The 25641-nt window shown below is 41.0% G+C and overlaps 4 protein-coding genes across 4 annotated transcripts in view; 1 reads left to right on the top strand and 3 right to left on the bottom strand.

Annotated features, from left to right (window-relative positions):
• The window catches only part of LOC135708448 (transcription factor grauzone-like), a 404988-nt gene that overhangs the window by 30293 nt on the left and 349054 nt on the right, over positions 1 to 25641 (top strand). The window lies entirely within an intron of this gene.
• Positions 2518 to 9216, bottom strand: LOC135708515 (zinc finger protein 658B-like). Its single transcript, XM_065230628.1, has 5 exons — positions 9100 to 9216; positions 8569 to 9028; positions 7732 to 8330; positions 3946 to 4131; positions 2518 to 3882 (listed from the first exon to the last, which is right to left on the bottom strand). The coding sequence occupies exons 1-5, from the start codon at positions 9214 to 9216 to the stop codon at positions 2551 to 2553; spliced, it is 2694 nt and encodes an 897-aa protein (XP_065086700.1). The 3' UTR covers positions 2518 to 2550.
• On the bottom strand, positions 8312 to 25543 carry LOC135708514 (uncharacterized). The gene is made up of 5 exons (XM_065230627.1): positions 25402 to 25543; positions 24047 to 25330; positions 21482 to 22468; positions 9100 to 9216; positions 8312 to 9028 (listed from the first exon to the last, which is right to left on the bottom strand). Exons 1-5 carry the CDS (start codon positions 25516 to 25518, stop codon positions 8312 to 8314), a joined length of 3222 nt encoding a protein of 1073 aa, XP_065086699.1. The 5' UTR covers positions 25519 to 25543.
• LOC135708409 (zinc finger protein 25-like) lies at positions 11383 to 13139 on the bottom strand. Its single transcript, XM_065230508.1, has 2 exons — positions 12998 to 13139; positions 11383 to 12922 (listed from the first exon to the last, which is right to left on the bottom strand). The coding sequence occupies exons 1-2, from the start codon at positions 13112 to 13114 to the stop codon at positions 11621 to 11623; spliced, it is 1419 nt and encodes a 472-aa protein (XP_065086580.1). The 5' UTR covers positions 13115 to 13139; the 3' UTR covers positions 11383 to 11620.

The raw sequence follows: 25641 nt of genomic DNA, 5'->3' as shown, positions 1-25641 counted from the left end.
GATCAGTTTCGTGAATTTTCCTTTTTCACGGATGTTCCGGATCTTTACCCATCAAGGTCCATGTTTATGTCACGACCCCAAATTCATTCTATCATCACAGTTCTTTGTGTTTTTTTTTCAAAAACTGCGGAGCTCTAGGATCATTTTCATTGATCGACCACTTTCACGGATGTTCCGGATCTTCCGAAGGATGGTCCTTTGGACATCCAGGATCATGTTTATGACACAAGCCCAAATTCTTTCTATCATCACAGTTCCTAATGTTTAAAAAAACGCGGAGCTCTAGGATCAGGATCGTAGATTTCCTACTTTTACGGATGTTCCGGATCTTCCGGAGGACGGTCCCATGGCCATCTGAGTCCATGACCCAAATTCATTCTTATATCACAGATCCTAATGTTAAAAAAAAAACACGGAGCTCTAGGATCAGGATCATGGATTGACCATTTTTACGGATGTTCCGGATCTTCCGGAGGACGGTCCCATGGCCATCCAGGTACATGTTTATGTCACGACCCCAAATATTTTTTGTATCACAGTTCCTAATGTTTTCAAAAAAAAACCGCAGAGCTCTAGGATCAGGATCATGGATTGACCATTTTTACGGATGTTCCGGATTTTTCGAAAACCGTTCCGTTGTCTCCAGGATCCATATATAGGAACCATGACTGTATTCTGGCTAATTGTGAACATTTGTGCCCATTAATCTAAATTACAGATCTTGCGCCACTTGCAAAACCCTACAAACACACCTTTCAAAAAAAGCTGTAACAACTCTTTTCGCTTTTTAAAAAAGTAGACGACTCTATTTTCAAGTTTTATGCAATCAAAATCATCTAGAAACCATAGGAATTCTAAAGGTATCACAATTTTTTAAATTCATTAAGAAATGACTAAGTTGTGCCATTGCAAACTTGCCGTTACACGTTTTTCGGAGGCTTCGTAGTCGGCGTAAAGTTTTTTACCCACCATAATTACTTTGAGCCGTTAAACTGAACAAGTATCGACATCCCGAACTGCTTGGATAACAATAATGTGACACAGAATGCACGAACTTACACTTTTTGTTACCAGTTGAATCTTTGTCATTGGTGAAAGAATGAATGAGATTTTGACGAAGGTTTTTTTGAGGATCAAGACCTGTGGCGCGCATACTCAATTCCCTTGCGTTTGACGTTTACACACTACCGCCATCTGGTCAGCATATCCACTACAGTACTCAACAGGTGGTGGTAATATTTTAGCAACGATGTTTTACAGTGAGAAATATTCAATGTGTTAAGTCTGTTTGTCTGTGGAATGGCTGTATAGAGCAAATTTTCATTATGTCGTAAGTAACATTCGCACCGATCCGAGAAAAATAAAGTTTTGTTTTGATGACCGAAAAGTTATTCCTATTTCCAATTAAACACATATAATCTCATAGTGATAGCAATGTTTAACATATTTAGCCGGGTTTTAATCATACAAAGGCAAATCGCTAGCTTTCATGCTAAGAAATACTGGTTTTTGAGTCAAAAGTTATTATACGTCGTTTGGTGGCCCCTATTGTTACTTAAGTCAAAGTGTATTTACCAGGATATTCGGGAGAATTATCAATTACGTCTCCTTACGTGCAGCCCATTCATCATTTTAGGACTACCGAAATCATCTTAGCAACAAACAGATCGATTTATTTACTTTAATAATGAGAAAGTGAAACGACGAAAGTACACTTTTCACGGGTTTCTCAGTGCTGTTACCTAAGGCAAACGGCATCTCTATAGAAGTCGGGTGACTTAAGTAACATCGAAAACTATTTTGATCGGAAGGTGATTACGTCAAAAAGCAATTCGACTGGTAAATAAATTTAAAAATGGGATGTGATCCTATATTCGGACAGTATATAGTGTAATAGCAGGAGCATCGATTGACACTGATAGCTCGACTTTGTTTACCTTTGTTACATTCGACGTAATGAAAATTTGCTCTTGATATATTTTGTTTCTATTCGGACTGTGATCATCACTGCGTGAAAAAAAAATTATACTGCCTATTGTTGCAAAACTATGTATAGCTAATTATGCCAGTACAGCTTCATTTTCTGCACGCCCGTCGAAAGTAACTCAGAGACTGGGTCAAGCTGACTCACACTCTTTTTTCCATAAATTTTTTACTAAGTTTCGTCAAAAGTGGAGTTACTCGTAGCACTGCGTAACTCCACTTTTTACGAAACTGAGTAAAGTTTGTGTGGGAAAACAAGAGAGTGAGTCAACTAAACTCTGTCTCTGAGTTACTTTCGACGGGCGTGTAGCTCGTTTATTTTGTTAAGGTGCTACCGTGCAGTATGAATTAAAATAAATTCCAAATATCAAATGGAGTACTGAGTCACCACACTTTCAGGAGCAGTTTTAAAACTGGTGCATACTTAGTAATGGAATAAATGATAGATTTTTCCAAATTTAAATAATTATTTGATAAAATCCCCCTAATACTTTAATAACATATGTACTTTTTCCCTCGCGCAACACCCGGAACCTAACGATATACGCAAATGTTCACCTACCTCCACTACTCCAACGGGGCCGGTTGCTCGACAAATAAGGCACCTCCTTTGCCCTTCGCTTCGGCCCGCTCCTCCGGATGTTTGTTCTTCATGTGCAGGTACAGATTGCTGTTGTAGTTCGAACCATAATCGCACAGAGTGCACTTGTACAGCTGATGGTCTGTGTGCGTGGCCCGGTGCTCCTTGAGGTGCTTAGGCTGCAGAAACTTCTTGCCACAAACATCGCATTCCAAGTTCCGTTCCGCATGTGCCTTCTTCATGTGATTCTTGAGGGAATGCTTGGTCGGGTAAACCAGTTGGCAAATGTCGCACGGTAGCTGCAGATCTTCTTCGCTGTGTAGGTTCCGTATGTGTACTTTGAGGTAGTGCTTATTGATGACCCATTTAGCACATACAGGACACTGGATTCGATCGGTATCTTCCAGTCCCAGATGCTGCAGGTTGATGTGGCGCTGTAGGCTTTGCTTCTGGTGGTACGCTTTGCCACACGTGTCGCAGGAATAACTCGGGATTCTTTCTCGCGGTTGTTCGCTGTGAACTTTCCGCATGTGAACCTTCAACGTATAAACGGTGGACATCGTTCGGTCACACATGGGGCACTGAGCCGGTACGTGATATTTGAGGTGGGCTCGCAAGAAGCATTCTCTGGTGAACTTTTTGCCACACACGCTGCACTGATGGGATTCTTGTTCCGGAGCGGGGTGAGCTTGCAAATTGTGCACGTACAGATTGTGCTTGGAGCCGTAGTTCCTATTGCACGGTTCGCAGTAGAACTGCGTGGGATCCAGATGTGCGTCGATGTGTTCGATCAGAAAACTTTTTCTAAAGAACTTGCGGTCACAGCACGTGATGCTGGCTTTTTGGTCGTGCATTTTTCTACTATGTATCTGGAGTTTGTTAAATGTTCCGAAGTTTCCGGAACATATACCGCAAGTGATACCGTCAAAAAACTGCTTGATTTTCTCGTTACCATCCGTTACTTGATTGCTCTTTTCGTCTTGATCTTCCTCGATTGGCGCTGCGTTGGCTTCATCTTGGTCCGATTCAGCTGATTCTTCATCATCATTATCATCATCGTCGTCGCCAATCTGATCTACTTCAGCAAAAGCGGTAGTAGTACTCGTAGAAGGTCCCCCGACATCAGTCTCTTCCATGTCCGCAGCATCCAGCGGTTCTCCTTTGACTTCCACCATCAGAAACATGTTGGACTCTGCGACGGTAAGCGCCTTCAACTGATCCTGATTGTTTCGGACAGTTTCATGGAAGGAGTAGAACTCATCGATCTTGACGCTACACTCTGAACAGATGACATGGGAAAGGTTATCTTCCATAGGCAGCTTGAAATGGAACATGGGAATGTACACAGATTTTGCGATAACGGAACAATCTAAAATAATTACCTCAAATTTGAAAACAACATCCAACTTGGAGCGCAGAGCAGAGTCAGTGATGGAACCATACATCTCCGGGATTGGTTCCAGGCAGATTCTGCAGGATGGCTTTACCGGATTCATTTGTACACGATCGGTAGCTTTGCGTTGCTGGTAACTTTTGTAAAGATTTAGGTAGGTATCTGAAGTGATGGTCTTGAAATTAATAAAGCAAATTTTAGAGATTAGTGTTGAACTTTCACAATACCCACGACCTAGATGCTAGATGGATCAAAGGTGGAACAGATCGAATTGGTGTTAGTTTGTTTACAAACATGAACTATGAGCATTTCGTATTTGCTGTAAGAAATGCTCAGGAATGCGTATAGGAAATCAATTTGACAAGGCATTAGTGACCGCCGCGGATCCCCCTATGAATTGAATATGTAACAGTAGGGTATAAGTTGCTGAAAAAAGGACGTTGAGATTAGCTGCTATTGCCTGCAAGATAATATCCCCTAAAAGGTATAGTAAAATAATTATAAAACCGGACGTAATTCCTTTAAAAAAAAGTGATAGCGATTTGATTCCTTCTTCAAAAATGTGCATTTTTAAAGTCACTTACAACTTTGTAGAATATTGAGAACATTATAAAATTCAAACAAAAAAGTTATGGTAAAAAACGCTTTTTAAGGGGGTACTATCGTTTGTACTCCATTTTCACCCTATAACTTCGTCCAATTGAGAGATAGAAAATTTACATCTTCGAGAAAGTTTCTTAAAATAACTTCACTAACAATGTTTCTATAGATGTACATCAATTTTAACAAGACATTAAAAAGTTATTTTTTTTTCATCTAAGTGTATACCCCTCTTAAGTAACAATTTATACTACTCAATTAAAGTTCTCAAAACATGAAGTAACATTCTAGAAGACATCAAAATGCTACACTCAATGCTGGCCCATGACAAGGATTTATTATGAAGGGTTATTTGCCCTTAATGTTCATGAAAAGTTCACTATTTTGCCATAAGAAATGTCAAAACAAAACAAAAATACGGACGAATTTGGACCTATTTCATAGGTTTCAAACGACCGGAAGGGGTATGCTGGTCACAAATGCCTTACCAAATTTATTTCCTACGCAAGTAATCAATATGATGTGAATTTCGCGACACGAGGAGTATTTGTTAAAGCAAAATTTGCCGTACAAAATGCTTATAGTTAATTTTCGTCAACAAACTAACCCTTATACTTTCTGTGCCACCTCTTAATCAGCTCTCTAGATTTTGGACATTGTTTACCTTTTGCACTGCGAAGCAAAGTTACTCAGAAAGTCAAGGAAAATATTGAACACTGAAGCAAATCAGCTTGTAATAATTTTCATGTATTGAATGGTTCTTGACTGGATGAATTTGAATCACCGGTCGGTGTTTGAATCTTGATATGAGTAAAAAATACTGAACTTATTAATATTTTATCAAACACCTGATCACTGACAGATTTTGTTCAAAATCATTTCGGGCTTTCCTTTAATTTATGTAGACTGTTTTCTGGGAATTCTCCTAAACGAGGTTCGGTAGCTTAGTCGAGTACACAGGCCCAAATAAAGAGTTTTCCCAAAGAAAACTTTGACAGTTCATTGCGCCCATATTGTTGAAGCTACAAATGTCAAATTAGCTGTCATTTATTCAGTGTGTATTGCCAAATTGGGTTGTTTAGGGGTGTTGAGGTAAATTCATATTCGTTATCTGCATTTAAAATGGAACCGAAATCCAAAATTTCATCAATTTTGGAACACTGGAACTATTTTAAATAAGTACGATTACATTAGCAAAAATCACCATGATAGCGCCCCTTGGTGGGACTTTGTATATGGAAGCGAGCTGTCAACGAATAGATTTAGTGTCAACGATCAAAAATTTAAATCTTGATTTAAAAATCGAAATGAATGTCTACGGGATGGATAAAAATATCGTTGTGCGTGAGGGGGGCGACACATCTAAATATCAAGTTTAGATGCTCAACAAATCTCACACTAACGAATCAATCTTCGAAAAATCTTCTTTCATTTGTCGCATCTACTTGCATCCGAGGGGGACGACTCTATCTACGATGCAGAAAAGATTGTGTTTTGCTGTGGCTAACTGCACGCACGCTGAGTAGATAGATGGAAGATTTATGTCGAATTTCAAGATTTAGATCAAGATTAGATTAGAATTGAGATTTAGATGTGTCGCCCCCTCGGCTTGCATCGCGCATCATATTTTTGCAGGAAATCTTCAGAATCGTCATCAATCTTCTTTCAATCTACTCAGCGTGCGCGCCTCTAGTCACAGCATAACACATTTTTTTCTGCATCGTAGATAGAGTCGTCCCCCTCGATTGTGCTCAGAAAACGAAGCTCTATCAGATGATGTATAAAAATCGGTATATTTTTCGAAGTTAAACAACCCAATTACCATGGTCCAACAGCACGTGCTAATAAAAAAATGTTTTATCAAAGTAAGTGTTCTTTGCGAGCAACGATCCGAGCGCTTCACCCATGTTACCGGTCGCAATAATTGGGTTCTTTCATTTTGAAAAATATATCGGTTATTATATAGGGGAATTTACGTATTTTCGTCAATCTAAGCAGCGTCCGAACTTCTATTAGCGATTTCTCAGCGTCACACACATATATGACAGGTTTGTTTGTTGACATTTATCTGCTGCTTGCTGTTCTACCAATTCCAATCGCCAGAATTGATCAAAACGGGTTGAACATGTTTTTACAACGCTCCAAACTTCTCAGGTGAGTGTGACTATTGTCGGCAGTCTCTTTTTCTTCGGCAACCTTTCCATTTGAACTGCGTGTTAACCAGCTGTTCTATTATCGGCAACTCGAAATCAGCCGTATTTTGTAGTGTGTATATTTCATTTAAAGAAAAATATGGCATAACAGGATTGCACAGTCATAAAAATGTAATCAGATTGAAGCTGAAAAGGTAAGGAATCGGCTTAATACATTCAGCGAAGAGTTTTGATGGGAAAATACAGTGAAATTAACGTTTCAATTTCGGTTGCCGAAAACAGTCAATGGGTGCCGAAGCCATAATTTACCCTATCTTCTGAAAGAGCTTCGTTTTCCGAGCACAGCGATATTTTTATTCGAACCCACACACTTTCATCTCGATTTTTAAATCAAGATTTAAAGCAAAATAATAACTTCACTGTTTGACTCTAAACTGACAAACTGACAGCTCGCTCTCATGAAAAGTGACACCGAGGGGCGCTAATAAAGTGATTTTTGCAAATGTAATCGTACTTATTTAAAATAGTTCCAGTGTACAAAAATTGATGAAATTTTGGGTTTGGGTTCCATTTTTAATGCAGATTACGACTATGCATTTACCTCAATACCCTTAAAGAACCCAATTGTGCTACCGAGAGGACTATTTGCAATTTGGTGAACAAATTCAAGGAAACTGGTTCGGTGACCGCTCAACCAAAGAACAATACTAAGATGAAACAAACAGACAGTTTGTCTTATGGAATGTATAAGGCTGATGTTTTGGCAAAAATGATAAGTGAAACACATGAATAAAATAATTGATTTTCGTTTCGTGTAGAATTTGAAAAAAATAGTCTTTTGGATAGCATTTCTGAAACCCAGTCAGTTAGGTGCACAAATAAAAGTGCTATGTGTATGCTATGAGAGTTAATTGTTTTTATAGACTAAATTGGGACTGTGATCATCACTTTGCCAAAAAAAAAATCATTCAAAATCATGCTTCGAATTCAGTAGTTTCGCAAATATCGCAACTTACCTACACCGCCTCTGAAGCTTCATCTTGCGTGGTCAGCAAAGTTCCGCCTCTGGCCTTCGCCTCGGCATATTCCACCGGATGTCTATTCTTCATGTGCGTGTACAGATTGCCATTGTAGTTCGAGCCATAGCCACACACGGTACAGGTGTACAGTTGTTGACCCATGTGTGCTGCCCGGTGCTCTTTGAGGTGTTTTGGCTGTTTGAACATCTTGCCGCAAACTTCACACTCCAAATTCCGCTCCGCATGTACCTTATGCTTGTGGGCCGAAAGCGCACGCTTGTTCGCACAAACCTGCCGGCATATATCGCACGTTACCTGTAGGTTCTCTCCGCTGTGAGCGTTCCGGATGTGAACTTTCAGATAGTGCTTGTTGTTGACCCATTTGGCGCACACAGGGCACTGGATTCGATCGGTATCCTTGGCACCCAGGTGCTGCAGATTGATATGCCTCTCGAGGCTTTGCTTCTGGTTATACACTTGGCCACACATGTCACAAACATGAGTTGCGGGAGCTTCTCGCGGTTGTTCACTGTGCATTTTCAGCATGTGAACCTTCAGTGAGTAAATGCTGGCCATCGTTCGGTCACACTCGGAGCACTTGACTTGAACGTGTTTTTTTCAGATGGGCAGTCAGGAGAGATTCCCTGGAGAACTTTTTTTCACATATGTTGCATTGGTAGGGTAGTTCATCCGGGTTGGCATGGAATTGCAAGTTATGTACCCTCAAGTAATGCTTGGAGCCGTAATTCTTTTTACACAGTTCGCAGTAAAAATGTTTGGAATCCAAGTGTGAGTTAATGTGTTGAATTAGGTAGCATTTTTTGAAAAATTTTCGCTCACAACACTCGATACTGGCTTTTTGGTCATGTGCTTTCATGCTATGTATCTTGAGTTTGCCAAACGTTTCAAACTTCTCGGAACAAACACTGCACGTGATACCGTTGAAAAACTGCTCTATTATGCAGTTGTCGTCCGGCTTCCGGCTGCTCCTTTTGCCCTGAACATCCTTGTTTTGTACTGGATCCGCCTTGGTGGTTGATTTATGGTCATCATCATTGTCATTTTGATCTACATCAGCAACAGTGGTGCTGCATTCTCCCAAATCTGTTTCTTCCGTCTCTTCATAATCCAGTGGTTCTCCTTTGACTTCAACCAGCAGAAGCATACAGACATCCGTCATGGGAGCCGTCTTAAGCTGGACCTGATTAGTTCGGACAGCTTCATGGAAGGTGTAGAACTCATCGACCTTGGCGCTACACTCGACGCAGACGACATTGGGAAGCGAATCGTCCAGGGGCAGCTTGAAATTGAACATTAATACAGGGATTTGAGAGGGAGTTCTAATGCAACAGTACAATCTGTAAAAATTACCTCGAATTTGAAGACAATATCGAACTTGGAGCACACAGCTGAGTCGCTGATGGAAGCATACTGTTCCGGGGAAGGTGCCAAGCACAGCCGACATTGTGGTTTTACGGGATGATCCATCTTTCACGGTTCTGTGATATTTGGGTTTTCGATTTTGGTTTTGTGCTATGTATTTTCAAGAATAATTCTTTAGTTTTTTTCCACACAACACCGAGTTCTTCTTCTTCTTCATTCCTTTATTTAACGTCGGTCTCTGTTCCGCAATCTAGTGCCAATCACCGACGGACATCGATTGCCTTCCATTGACGATGTATGCATGGTGAAATATAGACCATGGATGTATGTTTGTTTGTGTTTACTGATGTGTTTGCACGGTTTGCACTTTAAAGTAGTGATGTCCTATTTTCATGAATGGATTCGATTAATCGATGAAGCTTTATCGAATGTATCACTATAAGCTATTTTTTTTTCGTTTTCAAGTCAAGCGCAGAAGGGGGTCATACACTCAAAAAATTTATCACATGTCTAATGGATGAAATCTATGTTGCTTTCCTGTGATCACATAGCTACAAATCCCATCACCCCTTTCCTTCTAACCCCCTTAAACAGAGTTGGCATCATAGAATAATAACCACAGAGGTCAAATGAATCCTGCTTTAAAATGCCGGATTGTAAGAAAAGTTTATTGAATATAGGAGATAGTTAAAGATGTTAGAGATGGTTGCTAAAACTGTCCATTTTTGACCCTTCATTAATCTTCATGAAAACCCTGCGCTTCGGTCGGAGAGCGTATAGGGCGTCGTTGTGCCAATTTGGTCGTGGCACATTTCGAGTATGAGAGAGTAATTGCAGTTAGATCAAAAGTGCCTGAGAAAAATGCAAGTACTTTCGCAGATTACCCGAAGTTGCGATAGTGAAGGTATGATCACAGAAAAGCAGACATAACACTCTTAAAACGTTCATCAAAATCGTTTTTAACGGTCAATTTAAATGTTTCTTAGTTGGTAGTACTGCCATTTGTGGTGCACATAATCAATTCCCTAGCGTTTGACGTTTACACACTACAACCATCTGTTAAGTGTATTGCCCATCAAAGTATATACGACAGATGGCGGTAGGGTTTACAATTATAAATGTTCAATGTGTTGTGTCTGCTTGTCTGTGATATAACATTGAGGTAACGTTAGGATAAATTCAAAACATTGAGAAATATTACGCATCACTTTCAGAAATACTTCACTTCGCAACCGATGAACCATTCTGACGGCCATATGAGTACCCAAGTAACCATATAGTCGCAATATAGCTTGTATATTCTTACTTTGCTTGAGTATGGTTAGTTGGGGAATCTGATGAAACTGTCACTTCTTGAAACTGATCCCTTTCGTATTTCTTTCATTCTCCTTTCGCAAACGGAGCGCTCAATGAACCAGTGACTTTGGACGTGAGCCTCGTCCCAGATCACCATGGCAATTCAATAACATATGGTGGACATCAAACCGACCAAAAAAGGCGGAATCATATTAGAACCAACCAACCAAGGACGGTCTATGGAAGGAAATTGCCGATGAAGCACGGAATGAAATACGAAGCGTTAGAGAAAATGTTCAAGGGATTCCAAAAGTAGCAAATAACGACGGCGGAAGAGCAGAATATGTTGAGAACTTTCCATTTATTTAAAAAAAATAAATATCAAAATTACACTAAATACATGTCAGGGTTGAAAAGAATATTTTCGAACCTGGAAGTGTGTATGTATCACCAATATCCATTTGATATAACGGTGATGCATACATGCGGGGCTTATTGTGAGTGAAAGTAACCTCGGAATGGGCGTGACTCTCCAGACATTCTGAAATGGGTTGCTGGATCTGCAATAGAGCTATCACCTTCTAACTCCCGGACTAAAGCTGTCTACAATGACTATAAATGCGACATTGTAGAGAGAGTTCTTTCATAATACCACTGCCGGCCAGTGGGGGTTAGAGGGAATACATACACATACACACACACACATTAATCTTCATGAAAACAGAGTATGCTTACCGATTGTTTATTCATATCATCCGATAGTATGCTCATTTTACCCCAACGATTGTATTTCGGTTACAAAACGAAATCTGTTTTCATATATGAGTCAAAAGTTTACTTTTTATATTAAGTTTGTATTCATGATAGATATCTATGGGGATGAAAATCATTCGAATTTTTCACTGAATTTGGTATCATTAGTGTTGATTTTTTTTTAAGGTAGCCTGCTCATTTTCGTTCAAACCGTATTTTTCATTAAAAAAAGTATTTTTTTTTTTGTATGGAAAAATACGGCTCAAAAGCAAACGGATGTTTGATGTTGGAACATGGATGTTTGTAAATACATGAAAAATTGTACGGCAAAAGAAGTAGCACAAATTTGAGAAAATAAATAAGTGGTGAAGTCGTGGGAGTGTGATTATCACAATGCGAAAAAAAAATCATTCAGAATCATGATTCGAATTCAGTAGTTTAACCAGATATCGCAACTTACCTACCTAACCTCTGATGGTTCATCCTGTGTGGTCAGCAAAGTGTCTCCTCTGGCCTTCGCCTCGGCATGTTCCACCGGATGTTTGTTCTTCATATGCGTGTACAGATTGCCATTGTAGTTCGAACCATAGCCACAAACGGTACAGGTGTACAGCTGTTGACCCATGTGCGCTGCCCGGTGCTCCTTGAGATGTTTTGGTTGTTTGAACATCTTGCCGCAAACTTCACACTCCAAATTCCGCTCCGCATGCACCTTATGCTTGTGGGTCGATAGCGCACGCTTGTTCGCATAAACATTTCGGCAAATGTCACACTTTACCTGCAGATTCTTTCCGCTGTGAGCGTTCTGGATGTGAACTTTCAGATATTGCTTACTGTAGACCCATTTGGCACACACAGGACACTGGATTCGATCGGTATCCTTGGCGCCCAGGTGCTGCAGATTGATATGCCTCTCGAGGCTTTGCTTCTGGTGGTACACTTGGCCACAAACGTCACAAACATGAGTCGCGGGAGCTTCTCGCGGTTGTTCACTGTGCATTTTCAGCATGTGAACCTTCAGTGACTGAATGTTGGCCATCGTTCGGTCACACTCGGAGCACTTGACTTGCACGTGCCGTTTTAAATGAGCAGTCAGGATAGATTTCATGGAGAACTTTTTTTCGCATATGTCGCATTGGTAGGGTAGTTCTTCTGGGTTGGCATGGAATTGCAAGTTATGTACCCCCAAGTAATACTTGGAGCCGTAATTCTTTTTGCACAGTTCACAGTAAAAATGTTTGGAATCCAGGTGTGAGTTTATATGTTCAATTAGATAGCATTTCTTGAAATACTTTCGCTTACAACAAGTGATGCCGGCTTTTTGGCCATGTGCTTTCCTGCTATGTATCTTAAGTTTGCCAAACGTTTCAAACTTCTCCGAACAAATGCTGCACGTGATTCCGTTGAAAAACTGCTCTATTCTCCAGTTGTCGTCCGGCATCCGGTTGCTGCTTTTGCCCTGAGCATCCTTGTTTTGTACTAGGTCAGTCTTGGTGGTTGTTTCATGATCATCATCCTTGTCAAACTGATCTACAGCAGCAACAGTGGTGCTGCATTCTCCCGAATATGTTTCTTCCGTCTCTTCATCATCCAGTGGTTCTCCTTTAACTTCAACCAGCACAAGTATACTGACATCTGTCATGCGAGCCGTCTTTAGCTGGACCTGATTAGTTCGGACAGCTTCATGGAAGGAGTAGAAATCATCGACCTTGACGCTGCACTCGGCGCAGACGACATTGGGAAGCGAGTCGTCCAAGGGCAGCTGGAAATTGAATAGGTAGTAATACAGCGATTTTAAAGGGAGTCCTAATGCAACAGTACAATCTGTAACAATTACCTCAAATTTGAAGACAACATCCAACTTGGCGTGCACTGCTGAGTCGCGGATGGAAGTATACTGTTCCGGGGAAGGAGTCAAGCAAAGCCGACATTGTGGTTTTACGGGATAATCCATCTTTTACGGTTCTGTGAGATTTTGGTTTTGTGCTACACGGAAAAACGAGTCTATGCATTCATGAATATTTTTTAACCACTTTTACTTGTTCGAGCTGTCATAAAGTGATTAAAGGAAAGTGCATACACTCAAAACATATTGAAATCTAAATAGTATAAAAGTTACGCTAAATCGCAACTCTCCTGACCGACGCATAGCTTGGTTATAAAGAGAGAGAATGCAAGCTTAGTATGAAAATGATTTATTCATTGAATAGTATAAAGTTGCGGTATTTTTTAGGATGTATTAAGACCGTTTATTTGTCAGGATGCGTTTTTTGATTGCTTTTTATGTCGTGACTGATAATGAATAAAAGTAAACAGTACTAATGTAGCTATATTTTTATTGTAATAATTTAAGATAAAATATAAATTGTCTTGCAGCTGCGTCGTGATGAAAGTTCTCAACCGAGCCTGCCAAATTATTTTCGTACTCCAGTTTCCGTTCCATTTGACAATTGAAGTGCAGAGAGATGTCCTCCTATCGGAAGTGCAGTTCACTATGGTGTCGAAAGGTTGAATGCTAGCCGCCCAAGGTGCTGAAATGTGGAACAGATATCAGTAATTAACGATCTATGAAGAATCAATCCCTTTGATAGACCTACCTCATACTCGCACGATAGATTGACCTTCAGACCGATTGTTGTAATGACATGGTGATTGCTCTACCTAACCCTTGGATCGGATTCTTCACAGGAATTTAGCAAATGCTGTAATGAAAATTATGTGGGCCATTTAGGGACGGAAAAGAATATTATTTTTATTTTTAAAATTATGTTTTATTACATTACCTGTTGGTTGAAAGTGTCTATCAATTATAGATAAAGACTTCCTCTACCGCATAAACGCGAACATTACTTGATCTTACCAAAAATGGTTAAAAATTGTTTATAATCCCTGCTAAACTTTAGCTGAAATGGTAATGGAACTTTACATGAACGTTTGGGTGATAAAGTTTTAACCTTTTTTGGAAGTTAACCTTACAAATAATGGATTGTTAAGAGCCATTACCATTCAAAATTCTTGTTTTCGCCATACATTTTGGGAAAGAAAACTGTATTAGAACCTTTTTACTTATGGTTTGAGAATTTTAATGGTAATGGTACTAGCATTAGCATTGGCATTAGCAGCACCACCAACAACAAATCCATTCGCAGACCATTCATCCGAGTTGTAACTTTTACTTTACCCAGAACATCCAGCTTATTTCCATCAATTACAAACAATATTTTCCTAAATATTTCAATTGGACAGTTCTTGAAGTTCCTCAGGTAAAGCTTTTCGGATATTACGCTCTCAGCAGACCCGCAATCTACCTCCATTGACATTTTACGATTTTCAATTACTACATCTGCGTAACACGGTTCGTTAACTCCTCGTCTTGACGATATCATCATCGTCTGATTCTAAACTCAACTCGTCTTTCAATCTCTTGAAAAGACCAGAACTGTCAGAGTTGGTTGGAAATGCTAACATGAAGCTTTAGTGTGATAATTTATTAGCTAGATAATGATCTTTTTAGAAGAGAGTAGGTGGATAGTTCCGTTAGAGTACGGCAGTATGAAAATTGAATAGAAGTTGAAAATGAGCGAAGGGCCATTAATGCGACAGTTTTTTTTTTGAAGATAGACGCACATCTTTTGCCTAACCCGTACGATGTACGCGGAGACTTGAAGTATTTATGTCTCCAAGTCTACACAGCAAAAAAAAATGTAATATCGATCAACGTAATTCAAGCTGATGTACACACAAAGAACAAAAATTGTTGCTATAAAAATAATGCATAATCAAATTAAAAGTTTCCCAAAATTCGTAGTTTCAACTATGAAAGTTTTCAAAATTAAACTTATATTTTTGGGTTAAAAATGTTTCTTTCTCTTTCGACTTGTAATTTTAAAAGTGATTTTTTTAAAATAAAAGTTGTAAAACTGTCAAAATACCTCTTCATTGCGTAGTTTTTGACAGTACTGGACCTCCGTTTCCCGCTAAATTTGACATGGGAAATAAAAAATAAAACAAAACCAGCTGTGAGAACTTGCAGGAGTAGCAGCAGTGTATTCTATTTTTTCATATATTTCATCCGCCGGCACGATAGTTTCCCTTCTTTACGATACGAATAACAATATGGAGGCACCCGCGGGGACACTACCGAGTGGAAGGATACTCCAGTTGCCGGATTTGGAGGTAAGTTGATGAAATTTTTGAAGACTTTCGATCTTGCTTCCGATTTGACTAATTGATGTGTTTTGATCTTCAGCAGCCTCGTCAGTCTTGCCGGAAAGGAAAGCTACTCCCATCAACCATCACCATTAAGCAGGAACTTTTCTTCAAGCACGTCCCCACACCGAGCCCATCAGGAAGTAATTATTCAGATATCAACTGTACCATTAGTGTAAAATGCTTCCAATGGAAGATTCCATAATGCAGTGGCATTTCAGTGATGATTGAAAATTTTAATAAACTAAAATGAATTAAATTAAATATGTATGTGTTTCATTTTTCTACAGCAATAAATAATATTTGAGATGAAAACGTACACCATTGCGATAAAAATGCCCATCTTTTAAATTAAAACCTTCAATGAGTATATTTAAAAACCATAGGCTATTTGATTGACAGTTCTACAATTCGATTTGAAAGTTTCAACTTTTAAAATTAAAGTATGAGCTACTTTTGAATTGACAGTTGGCCGACTTTTGTTTTGAATGCAAAAGACTTTCTACCAAAAAGAACCAACGCAAACTTTTAATTCTATCAATGGTTTTTAAAATTTTATTAACGATAATTTTGTGTGTGTATGAAATAATGATGTAATAGCAAAAAGCAGATACAATATTACATCAATGGATGTAATTTTGTTCGCAAAATCGATGTACATCGTACAATGTGATATTACACAACCGATGGATTGACCTGGTTGCAGCAGTTTCGATGTAATATTCAACAACTTTTTTTGCTGTGTACAGGCAAAAAATGTGCGTCCCTCTTTTGCTCATAAACTGACTGCGGCTGTGGAATAGTTCTAGCGACGTTTTCATCACTACCTAAAGACTGGAAATGCTCTCGCAACGTGGAATTATTTGTGTCGCCCTGAAAAGGACGCTTTTGGTTTGATACGCATCGTCGTCTGTCGAGTGGCATGCAAATTACCGGCTGATTGCCGATGAACAACACACACTATATCGTGACGCCACTTATCACAGGTTCGTATTCTTCTGGATTACCGGGTTGTTCGATCTTTGTCGTGGGTGGAGAATTCTGAGAGGCCCTGATACCAACAATCAATACGAAACTAACGATTTAAATTGGCTCACTACACAGCAAAAAAATAATTTTGATATCACGTCAAAGTGGATGCACTACAATCATGTCGAACATATGGTGTAATATTACTTGCTAAAAAGGACAAAATTATCATTAATACAATGCATGAACTGACATTACGCTGCTTTTGCTGCATTTGTTTATTTATGTGGTCATAAAAATTACATGAAATTTTCGACATGATTGTAGTGCATCCACTTTGATGTGATATCAAAATTTTTTTTTTGCTGTGTACTTGACTAGCCTATTGGTCCCAAGCAAACGATTAACGTACCTCATTCTAGTAGAAATTCTACTACTACACAATGTTTGTTTAGATTCGCTATGAAAGTTTGACAGATAAAATGAGGGGTTAGTGGATTTTCCTATATTTCGGGACCTCTATGCTGATACGGTGAGCTAGTTTGAGCTTGGGTGAACTTCGACATGACGATAACGTGCTTGATGACGGTGGCCCACAATGCTTTCTCACGATGAGCAACTGTACCCAAACAGTGACAGTGTGGCTTCATCACTGCTACTCTGTCTAGAGCGCTCTTGCAGGCAGCTTTGGCAGCAAGCTGCTTGTGGAGCCTTTCGAACACGTCTGCAGTTCGAAAGGAAATGCGGCAACGGCTTGATTCGTTTGGAACCAACTATGTGATGTCTTTGTTAGGAAATACACCTTATGGTGTAAGCAAATGTATGAGAAATTTTGATGCTACAAATTTTAGTTAAATTTCTTATTTGTTTAACTATTTGTACTATATGCCACAAAATTGCTGGAGTAAGCCCTCGTCGAATGGCATATTGCATGACATATTTCACACTAATGCTTTGGAGATATATGCGTTCAAAACCTGACCCTTTCGTTACATGCTCATTTTTTGTACTCGCAAAGTGTACCCCCATATAGTGAACAAAGACGTAGTCCTACGTCAAAACACAAAAAAAAAGCAAATACAAAAAATGCACCCCAACACACTCTATTTTGAATAAAAAAAAGCGGTAAAAAGACTCACATACCTGTATTCAATTGATGTGACAAACCAAAAGCCAAACGTCCAAATAAAAATTCAGCACTTGATCCAAACCGAGATCCAAACAGCAAATGGATTCAACAGCTAACAACAACAACAACAGCAGCATGCACCGAAAATCTTCAAATCCTGATCGTAACAGCAACAATGTCTTCCTTCAGCACCAGCAATGCACAAATGGTCACTTCCAGGGGCCGATAAACTGCGTCAAGCGGTCGTTGAACCTCACCAAGTCGTCACTGTACTTCACCGGTTGGTCAACGAACCACACCAAGCGGTAACTGAACTGCAGCAAACGGTCAATGCCCCCGAGTCTCACTATCCATACTGCACAAAATGCACTCCAAGTCGGTATCAACAATGCACCGAACGCCGCTGTCGAAAGCCCGATTCTCCGATTTGTTGCTCGTCACTCGCTGTCACTTCACCAACACTGAGCCGAAACGGTATTTGCGATTTTACCGCTTTACCACAGTTTACTGCGATATCGTCAAAAGGCTCTTGCAATGGTGTTGGCGAGGGTGTTGGTTTCTCACGGAGGTGCTGTAAAGAGCTGATGAAAGAAAAGAACAAAATTTGTTTAATAATAATGTAAAATTAATATCTACGAACAAAATAATAAGGTGGGCGTCCTACAAAAAAAAAGTACGCCTCTTTTTTTGGCTTTCTACGGTCCTTTTCAAGTTGTAATCGTAGCGGTGATGAACTTGAGATCATCTGTCAAACTGCATATATTTTCAAGTTTGTGATAAGAATACTATGTTTTACGTGTTATTGTAATCGCTTTATTCAATAACAGAATTTACTGTTTGAGGTGAGTTGTTAGAACAATTTTACATATTGAAGCAATCAAAACAATATATTGTTCCATCCGCAGGAACATCATCATTCCTATAGCTGAAGGAATATAGCCGAACGGAAACCCTTTCTTCTCTTGCATAAATAGAATCTCTCTGGTAAGTAGAATTAGATATTTAAGTGCTAAATTATTGAAATAGCATTGAAATAAAAAAATCGTAGAACAAACATGATAAAACCAACTAAATCCCTGCATGCTTCGATAGATGGTTGCAAATCGTATCCGAATACAATCCTACCGTATTAAACCAACAACCAGCATCGGGTGCCTGCATTGGAATACATTTCACAAAGGGGCTCTTCTATTTTTATTTAATTTGGTTGGTCACGCCCTAATAAAAAAATACCATAACCATTACCATAACGATAACCCAAATCATTGAACTATTCCACAAATGGTTTGGATGATACCTTGAACACGTCGTTAAGCAAATTAACTATAACATTTTTTTTAGGGTGTCTCCATATCAACATTAATCGATGTGGTATGGCTGTTAACATAACCTCGAACATAACCATGTCCATAACCTTAGCATGTTTTTTTTTTAATTTTATTTGAAAACTAGTAATTTTTATTTTAGGACAGGCACATATCATAATAGTTTTTTAGGTTTTGTACAAGATTCATTCATTTTAATAGCATATTTACATTGTAATTTAACAAATTTCCATCAAAATAATGAAATTTCCAAGGGCTGTCACTATCTGATCACCTTCGGGTAGTGCTTATTCCTGTCACCAGGCGCGCATTAGTTTAAGTTGGATTCGTCAATTGCGTAGAACAAAGCAATATTCTTGTACTATAAGATTGATCTTTATTATAGAGACTTTCAGCCATTGGCTGGGTCGTCTCTGAAAAGATAGTGTGGGGTCCAGAAGGGACCTCATCTAGTTACAAAGTTTTTTTTTCCTTTTTTATCTTGTGAGGAGGTCTATAAGAGGCCTCCTCTAGTTAAATACTGAGGCTGTCAATGTGCTGTCTTTCTTCGGAGTTTTGGTTGTTAAGTTGCTGAGGATCTTGCTTTGGTTTGAGATGTTGGGTGATAAGAGAAAGTCCATTTGTATTGCGGTGGTCGGGTTTTTGGCAGGTTTCCTATTTGGTCGAAGAGGCCGGCCTCGCGGAGGAAGCCCATTAATGCTGTGATTCTAGTCGGGTCGTTACTCAGTGCGTCCTTAATGCTGCCCGGTATGCCGTACAGCACTCGTGAGCCTTCGTATTGAGTACAGTGGCAGATTATGTGTTCCACTGAACAGTTGGTGCGGCAGAGCTCACAAAATTTCCGGAACGGGCCGCTCCCAGAAAAGTTATGCGAGACTCTGGTATGGCCTGTTCTGAGTCTTGCCAGGACAACCTCTGAGTTCGGTGTTCAGGGGGGTCTTGCCATCTTCGTGTGTCAGCCTTCACTTTTCTAAGGAAAATGCTAGTTGATTGGGACCATGTATTTGACCATAAGTCCCAGATTTTGTTGGCAGCCCATTTTTTCAGGTCCCCTGATGGAACCTCCTTGGTGAACAGTTGGGCTCGTCTTCCAGAAGCCGCTAGATGATCCGCCTCCGTATTACCACGAATGCCGCAGTGTCCCGGAATCCATACAAATGTAGTGTTTCTGGGGGCATATCGCTGAATGGCTTGGATCCATGAGTGCTTAATAGAGTCTGAGTTGAGGGCTAAAACTACACTTGCGGAGTCCGTAAATACGGCAATCGGCTTGTTTGAGGGAGTGGTAGCAGCAATAAAAGCAGAGACCGCTTCTGCCGAGAATATAGTGTACTGGTCTGGAAGTCGATGAAGTACGGACATTTGGGGGCCCGTGATGCCGATGCCAACCCCTTCACGGGAAACCGATCCATCGGAGTAACGGATAGTGTGGTTGCAGTATCTGGTTCTCTGGAGTTCCGCGACGGATCTCACAAGTGCCGTAGAGTTGGATCCTGCCTTGAACTTTTTCTTTATCGCGAAGTCGATAATGGGCCCGGGCAGGTTCCAATCTCTGGTTCCACACCAATGTAAGCTAGACACCGGGGGGAGCTCCAGATTGGCGGTGGCTGAAAGGAGTTATTTGGCCTCGGTAAGGAGGAAAACTCCTTCATTTGAGCCAGCTGTCTTCTCCTCGAAGCTAATTGATCGGTTACAGATGGTCTGAGTAACTAGAAGGTTGAATGGTAGTACTCCACTTTCCACGCAAGCTGCAATTGCAGGCGTGGATGGTAGTAGGCCCGATGAGATACGGATTGCTTGGTGGTATGTAGAGGCTAGTTTCGTAATAAGTTGTTCGCGAGCGAGACAGGTAACTTCGATTCCATAAAGGAGACGTGATTCTAAAATTGTTCTAGCAACTCGAAGACGAATGGGCCGGTTACTGTCTGGGTGTGGACCTGCGATGGATCGTAGCAGATTAAGACGTGTCTTGCAGGCGTTCTTGACTTCGTCAAAGTGGGCAGAAAAGGTCAAATATCGGTCAATTCGAACTCCGAGGATACGGGCTGACCTCCTGATGGGAATAGCTGTACCATTGATACAGATGGGAGTGTTAAGGACGGCATGATGGTGAGAGCAGATGTGCACTAGTGTGCATTTTTCGGCTGAGAGTTGGAAGCCAGTAAGTGATGTCCACAGGGAGACTGCCCTTGTGGCAGCGCCCATCTTTCTACGTAGGGCCTTTATGGTTTTGTGAGTGATCAGGAGGATAATGTCGTCAGCGTACACAAAGATGTAAATTTCCTTAGGAAGGTTAACGAAAACTCCATTCATACAAATTAAGAAAAGGGTGACCGCGATAACCGAACCCTGTGGTACGTCAGTCTCCTCTCGGAATGTTGCGGAACGGTGGTTTCCCAGAAGTACCTGAAAGGTGCGGTTTGCCAAGAAATTTCACGAAATGCATCAGGTGCCCGCCAAGGCCCCAATCAGCCATTTATCGGATGACATCTGGCATCCAAGCTCTATTATATGCTTTTGCTATGTCTAAAGCTGCCAGTTCGACGTGGTGTCCGCTCGAGGTAGCGTCATCAAGGGCTTGGGCAAGTGTGGCGAAGTACGTGTTTGTACCGTGTCCTGGACGAAAGGCGTGTTGACGGTGGTCAAGTAGGTCCCTGGATTCTAGAAAGTTCATCAATCGTCTATTTACCATCCTTTCCACGATTTTGGAGGCACAGCATGTGAGGGAGATCGGCCTGAAATCACTAGCTTGTCTGCCTTGCTTTCCTTGCTTGAGGATCGGGACCACGAGACTGTGCTTCCAATCCTGAGGCAGGGAGTTGTGCACCCACTCCTGGTTGATTAGATCTAGAAGCTTGCGTCTTCCTTCTGGTGGTAGATTCCGGAGCAAAGGATAGTCCTCCTCGCCCGGGCCCGCAGAATTGCCTTTAGCCTTTGATAAGGCTAGAGCGAGCTCGTTCATCCGGAAGGGTTCGTTTATTTCCGGCACAATTGTTTCCTCTGGAATTGGCATGCTGGCTATCGGGGGTGTCGAAGCAACTTTTTTCCTACGGAAGCGTTCTTCGTAGCCTTCTACGGCTGATAGAGAGGCAAAGTATTCTCCAAGCACATCGGCAATAGTATCTGAATCGCGGGTAATTTCTCCTTCATATTTAAGTGCGATTCCCCGGTTTTTTCTCTTCCCACTTAAAGCATTAACCTTTCCCCACAGATCAGCTGCCGATTGGTTAGGGCTGATTTCGTTGAGAAAGTTCTCCCAACTTTGGGCTTTCGCTTCTCGTATAGTTTGCCGACATTCGTTCCTTTTTGCACGGTAGTGAGCCAAAGCAACCTCCTTGTCGGGGTGGTTTTTATTTAATCGCTTGGCGGCACGAAGAGCCTTTCTCCTGGCTTTCACAGCGATTTTTGTGTTTGTCCCCCACCACGGAAGGGCTTTTCGTCCTGGGATGGTACTAGATCGGGAAATAGTGTCTGTTGCCGCTTGAAAAATCGAACCGATGTAGTCCGAGAGGTTGGTCGGTTCGGATTCTCTGCAGGTACCGGTGATTGCCTCTTGATAACTTGTCCAATCTGCTTGATTGTAGATCCAGCGTGGTCTACGAGAGGCTTCGGTTGGTCTACAGTCGAGTCGGATTTCGATGGGGTGGTGGTCGCTACCCATCGGGTCTTCCATGACCTTCCATAGAAGGCGATGGATTGTTCCTGAGCTGACGAAAGACACGTCAATTGCGGATTCCCTTTGTCCACTTATGAAGGTTGTGGATCCATCATTTAGAGGAGTTAGATCAACAGTTTCAGCCACTTCCAGGACATCGATGCCCCTGCGGTTGTTTAGAGGGCTGCCCCATACTTGGTGATGGCCGTTTACATCACCCAGGAGAAGTATTGGGCCGGCTGTGAAGACCATGGATGCTGATGGAGAGTCAGTGATATCTTCGTGGTTTTCTTCTGAGTCTGAGATGGTCGGAGTAGAGTTATTTCACTTGATTCGTTTGGTTACGAGGTCGGTGCTATGCTGTTTTCTGATTGATTTCTTTTTGGCTCCTGTATTCTGAGAGAGTTTTGGGTTTTGTTTTGAGTCCAGTTTTGGCTGATCCGGAGTTGTTTGCGTAGATTCTAGCTGATGCGGTTTTGTTGTTGCTGGGTTTTTCGGTAACTGTTGTTGCTTATCATCTCTGCTTTGTGTTTGTGCGTCAGATGGGGTAACTGGTTTCTTGGTACTGTTTACGGAGCGAAGCACGAAGATCTCCGAAGTATTTTCTTTTGACGGAAAAAAAATCAAAAAATCACTTCCGACACTATATACGCTCCACAAAAAATAAGATTGGGAATTTAAAAAAAAAACACTGGCGCACCGTTCAATACGGGAGAAAAATGATTTCACAGATGATTTTCACGAATCACTGATTTTTCACCAATTCCTAAAGCACCACTTACGCCAAGAAAATCACGCCAAAATGCTGTTATGCCACACGGGTCGTGAAAAGCTGGTGCACACTTAATAAAATCATCCCATCCTCGTCGCCACTGAACTGGACGTTCTTCGGAATAATTTAAACAAGACTGGTCTCGGTTGTCTTCAAAGTACTAATGATTTATTTATCATCGATGGCATACTTTAATACCCTACTTGTTAGTTCTCTCATTTGCTAAATTCTCTAAGCAACGTTCAAGTGGGGTCTTTCCATCCATCAAAATTATTACACGTTGGCATAGGAATTCCAAGTTACTGATCAAACAAAATGTTCCGAAACGGAAGCGAGAAGACAACGCTGACACCAATAGTGACGACGAATCCGATTTCCAGTAGGTCCATCTTCCTTCGAACGTTTTCCAGAAAAAAAAACGAGACCTAGGAAGCCTTATCAAGCGATTACTTCCTTTTCTCCAACGATCAGAAAGATTGAACGTGCTCAAGGTAAAATGAGTCAACATTGCCGTTCGAGATTTGAAATAAATGAAGTGTATTATGTTTAGTAGATTAAGACAAAAATTGAAGAAATGTTAAGATTAATTAATATGTATTGAATAGCTTATGGGTGAAGGACTGTGGTGTCGAGGCCTTTCGACATAAGAGGGAATACCTCAGTGAAAGAATAATGGTTTATTGTTCCATGGCTCACGAATAAACGTTTAATCAGTATTTGTTCATACTCGAAGTTAACCACTGTGTTCCTCCTAAAATGATGACATACCAGCTTCGCATGCAGTCGTTGATCCAGATATACCAACTTACCTACACCACCTCTGATCATTCATCTTGCATGGTCAGCAAAGTTCCTCTTCTGGCCTTTGCTTCGGCATGTTCCACCGGATGTTTGTTCTTCATGTGCGTGTACAGATTGCCATTGTAGTTCGAACCATAGCCACAAACGGTACAGGTGTACAGCTGTTGACCCATGTGCGCTGCCCGGTGCTCCTTGAGATGTTTTGGCTGTTTGAACATCTTGCCGCAAACTTCACACTCCAAATTCCGCTCCGCATGTACCTTATGCTTGTGGGTCGAAAGCGCACGCTTGTTCGCACAAACATTCCGGCAGATGTCGCATTTTACCTGCAGGTTCTCTCCGCTGTGAGCGTTCCGGATGTGAACCTTCAGATATTGTTTGCTGTTGACCCATTTGGCGCACACAGGACACTGGATTCGATCGGTATCCTTGGCGCCCAGGTGCTGCAGATTGATATGCCTCTCGAGGCTTTGCTTCTGGTGATACACTTGGCCACAAATGTCACAAACATGAGTCGCGGGAGGGTCTCGCGGTTGTTCACTGTGCATTTTCAGCATGTGAACCTTCAGTGAGTGAATGTTGGCCATCGTTCGGTCACACTCGGAGCACTTGACTTGAACGTGCTTTTTTAGATGGGCAGTCAGGAGAGATTCCTTGGAGAACTTTTTTCCACATATGTTACATTGGTAGGGTAGTTCTTCCGGGTTGGCATGGAATTGCAAGTTATGTACCCCCAAGTAATACTTGGAGCCGTAATTCTTTTTACACAGTTCACAGTAAAAATGTTTGGAATCCAGGTGTGAGTTTATATGTTCAATTAGATAGCATTTCTTGAAATACTTTCGCTTACAACACGTGATACCGGCTTTTTGGTCATGTGCTTTCCTGCTATGTATCTTGAGTTTGCCAAACGTTTCAAACTTCTCCGAACAAATGCTGCACGTGATTCCGTTGAAAAACTGCTCTATTCTCCAGTTGTCGTCCGGCATCCGGTTGCTGCTTTTGCCCTGAGCATCCTTGTTTAGTACTGGGTCAGTCTTGGTGGTTGTTTCATGATCATCATCCTTGTCAAACTGATCTACAGCAGCAACAGTGGTGCTGCATTCTCCCGAATCTGTTTCTTCCGTCTCTTCATCATCCAGTGGTTCTCCTTTAACTTCAACCAGCACAAGCATAGTGACATCTGTCATGGGAGCCGTCTTTAGCTGGATCTGATTAGTTCGGACAGCTTCGTGGAAGGAATAGAACTCATCGACCTTGGCGCTGCACTCGGCGCAGACGACATTGGGAAGCGAGTCGTCCAGGGGTAGCTGGAAATTGAATAGTAATACAGGGATTTGAGAGGGAGTTGTAATGCAACAGTACAATCTGTAAAAATTACCTCGAATTTGAAGACAATATCGAACTTGGAGCACAAAGTTGAGTCGCGGATGGAAGCATACTGTTCCGGGGAAGGTGTCAAACAAAGCCGACATTGTGGTTTTACGGGATGATCCATTTTGTACGGCACTGTGAAATTTCGGTTGACGATTGTTTTGCGCTATGTATTTTCGGGAATTTAGTTTGTACCACAAAACACCGAGTTTTGTGTATTTTTGTTTATGCACATGCCTGCACTTAA

The sequence above is a fragment of the Ochlerotatus camptorhynchus genome, unplaced genomic scaffold, assembly GCF_037179485.1.
Source record: "Ochlerotatus camptorhynchus isolate MF236.1 unplaced genomic scaffold, CSIRO-AGI_Acam_v1.1 ptg000330l, whole genome shotgun sequence".
Classification (NCBI taxonomy): Eukaryota; Metazoa; Arthropoda; class Insecta; order Diptera; family Culicidae; genus Ochlerotatus; species Ochlerotatus camptorhynchus.
The sequence above is the reverse complement of the archived record's forward strand: the minus strand, read 5'-3'. Positions and strand labels throughout refer to the sequence as shown.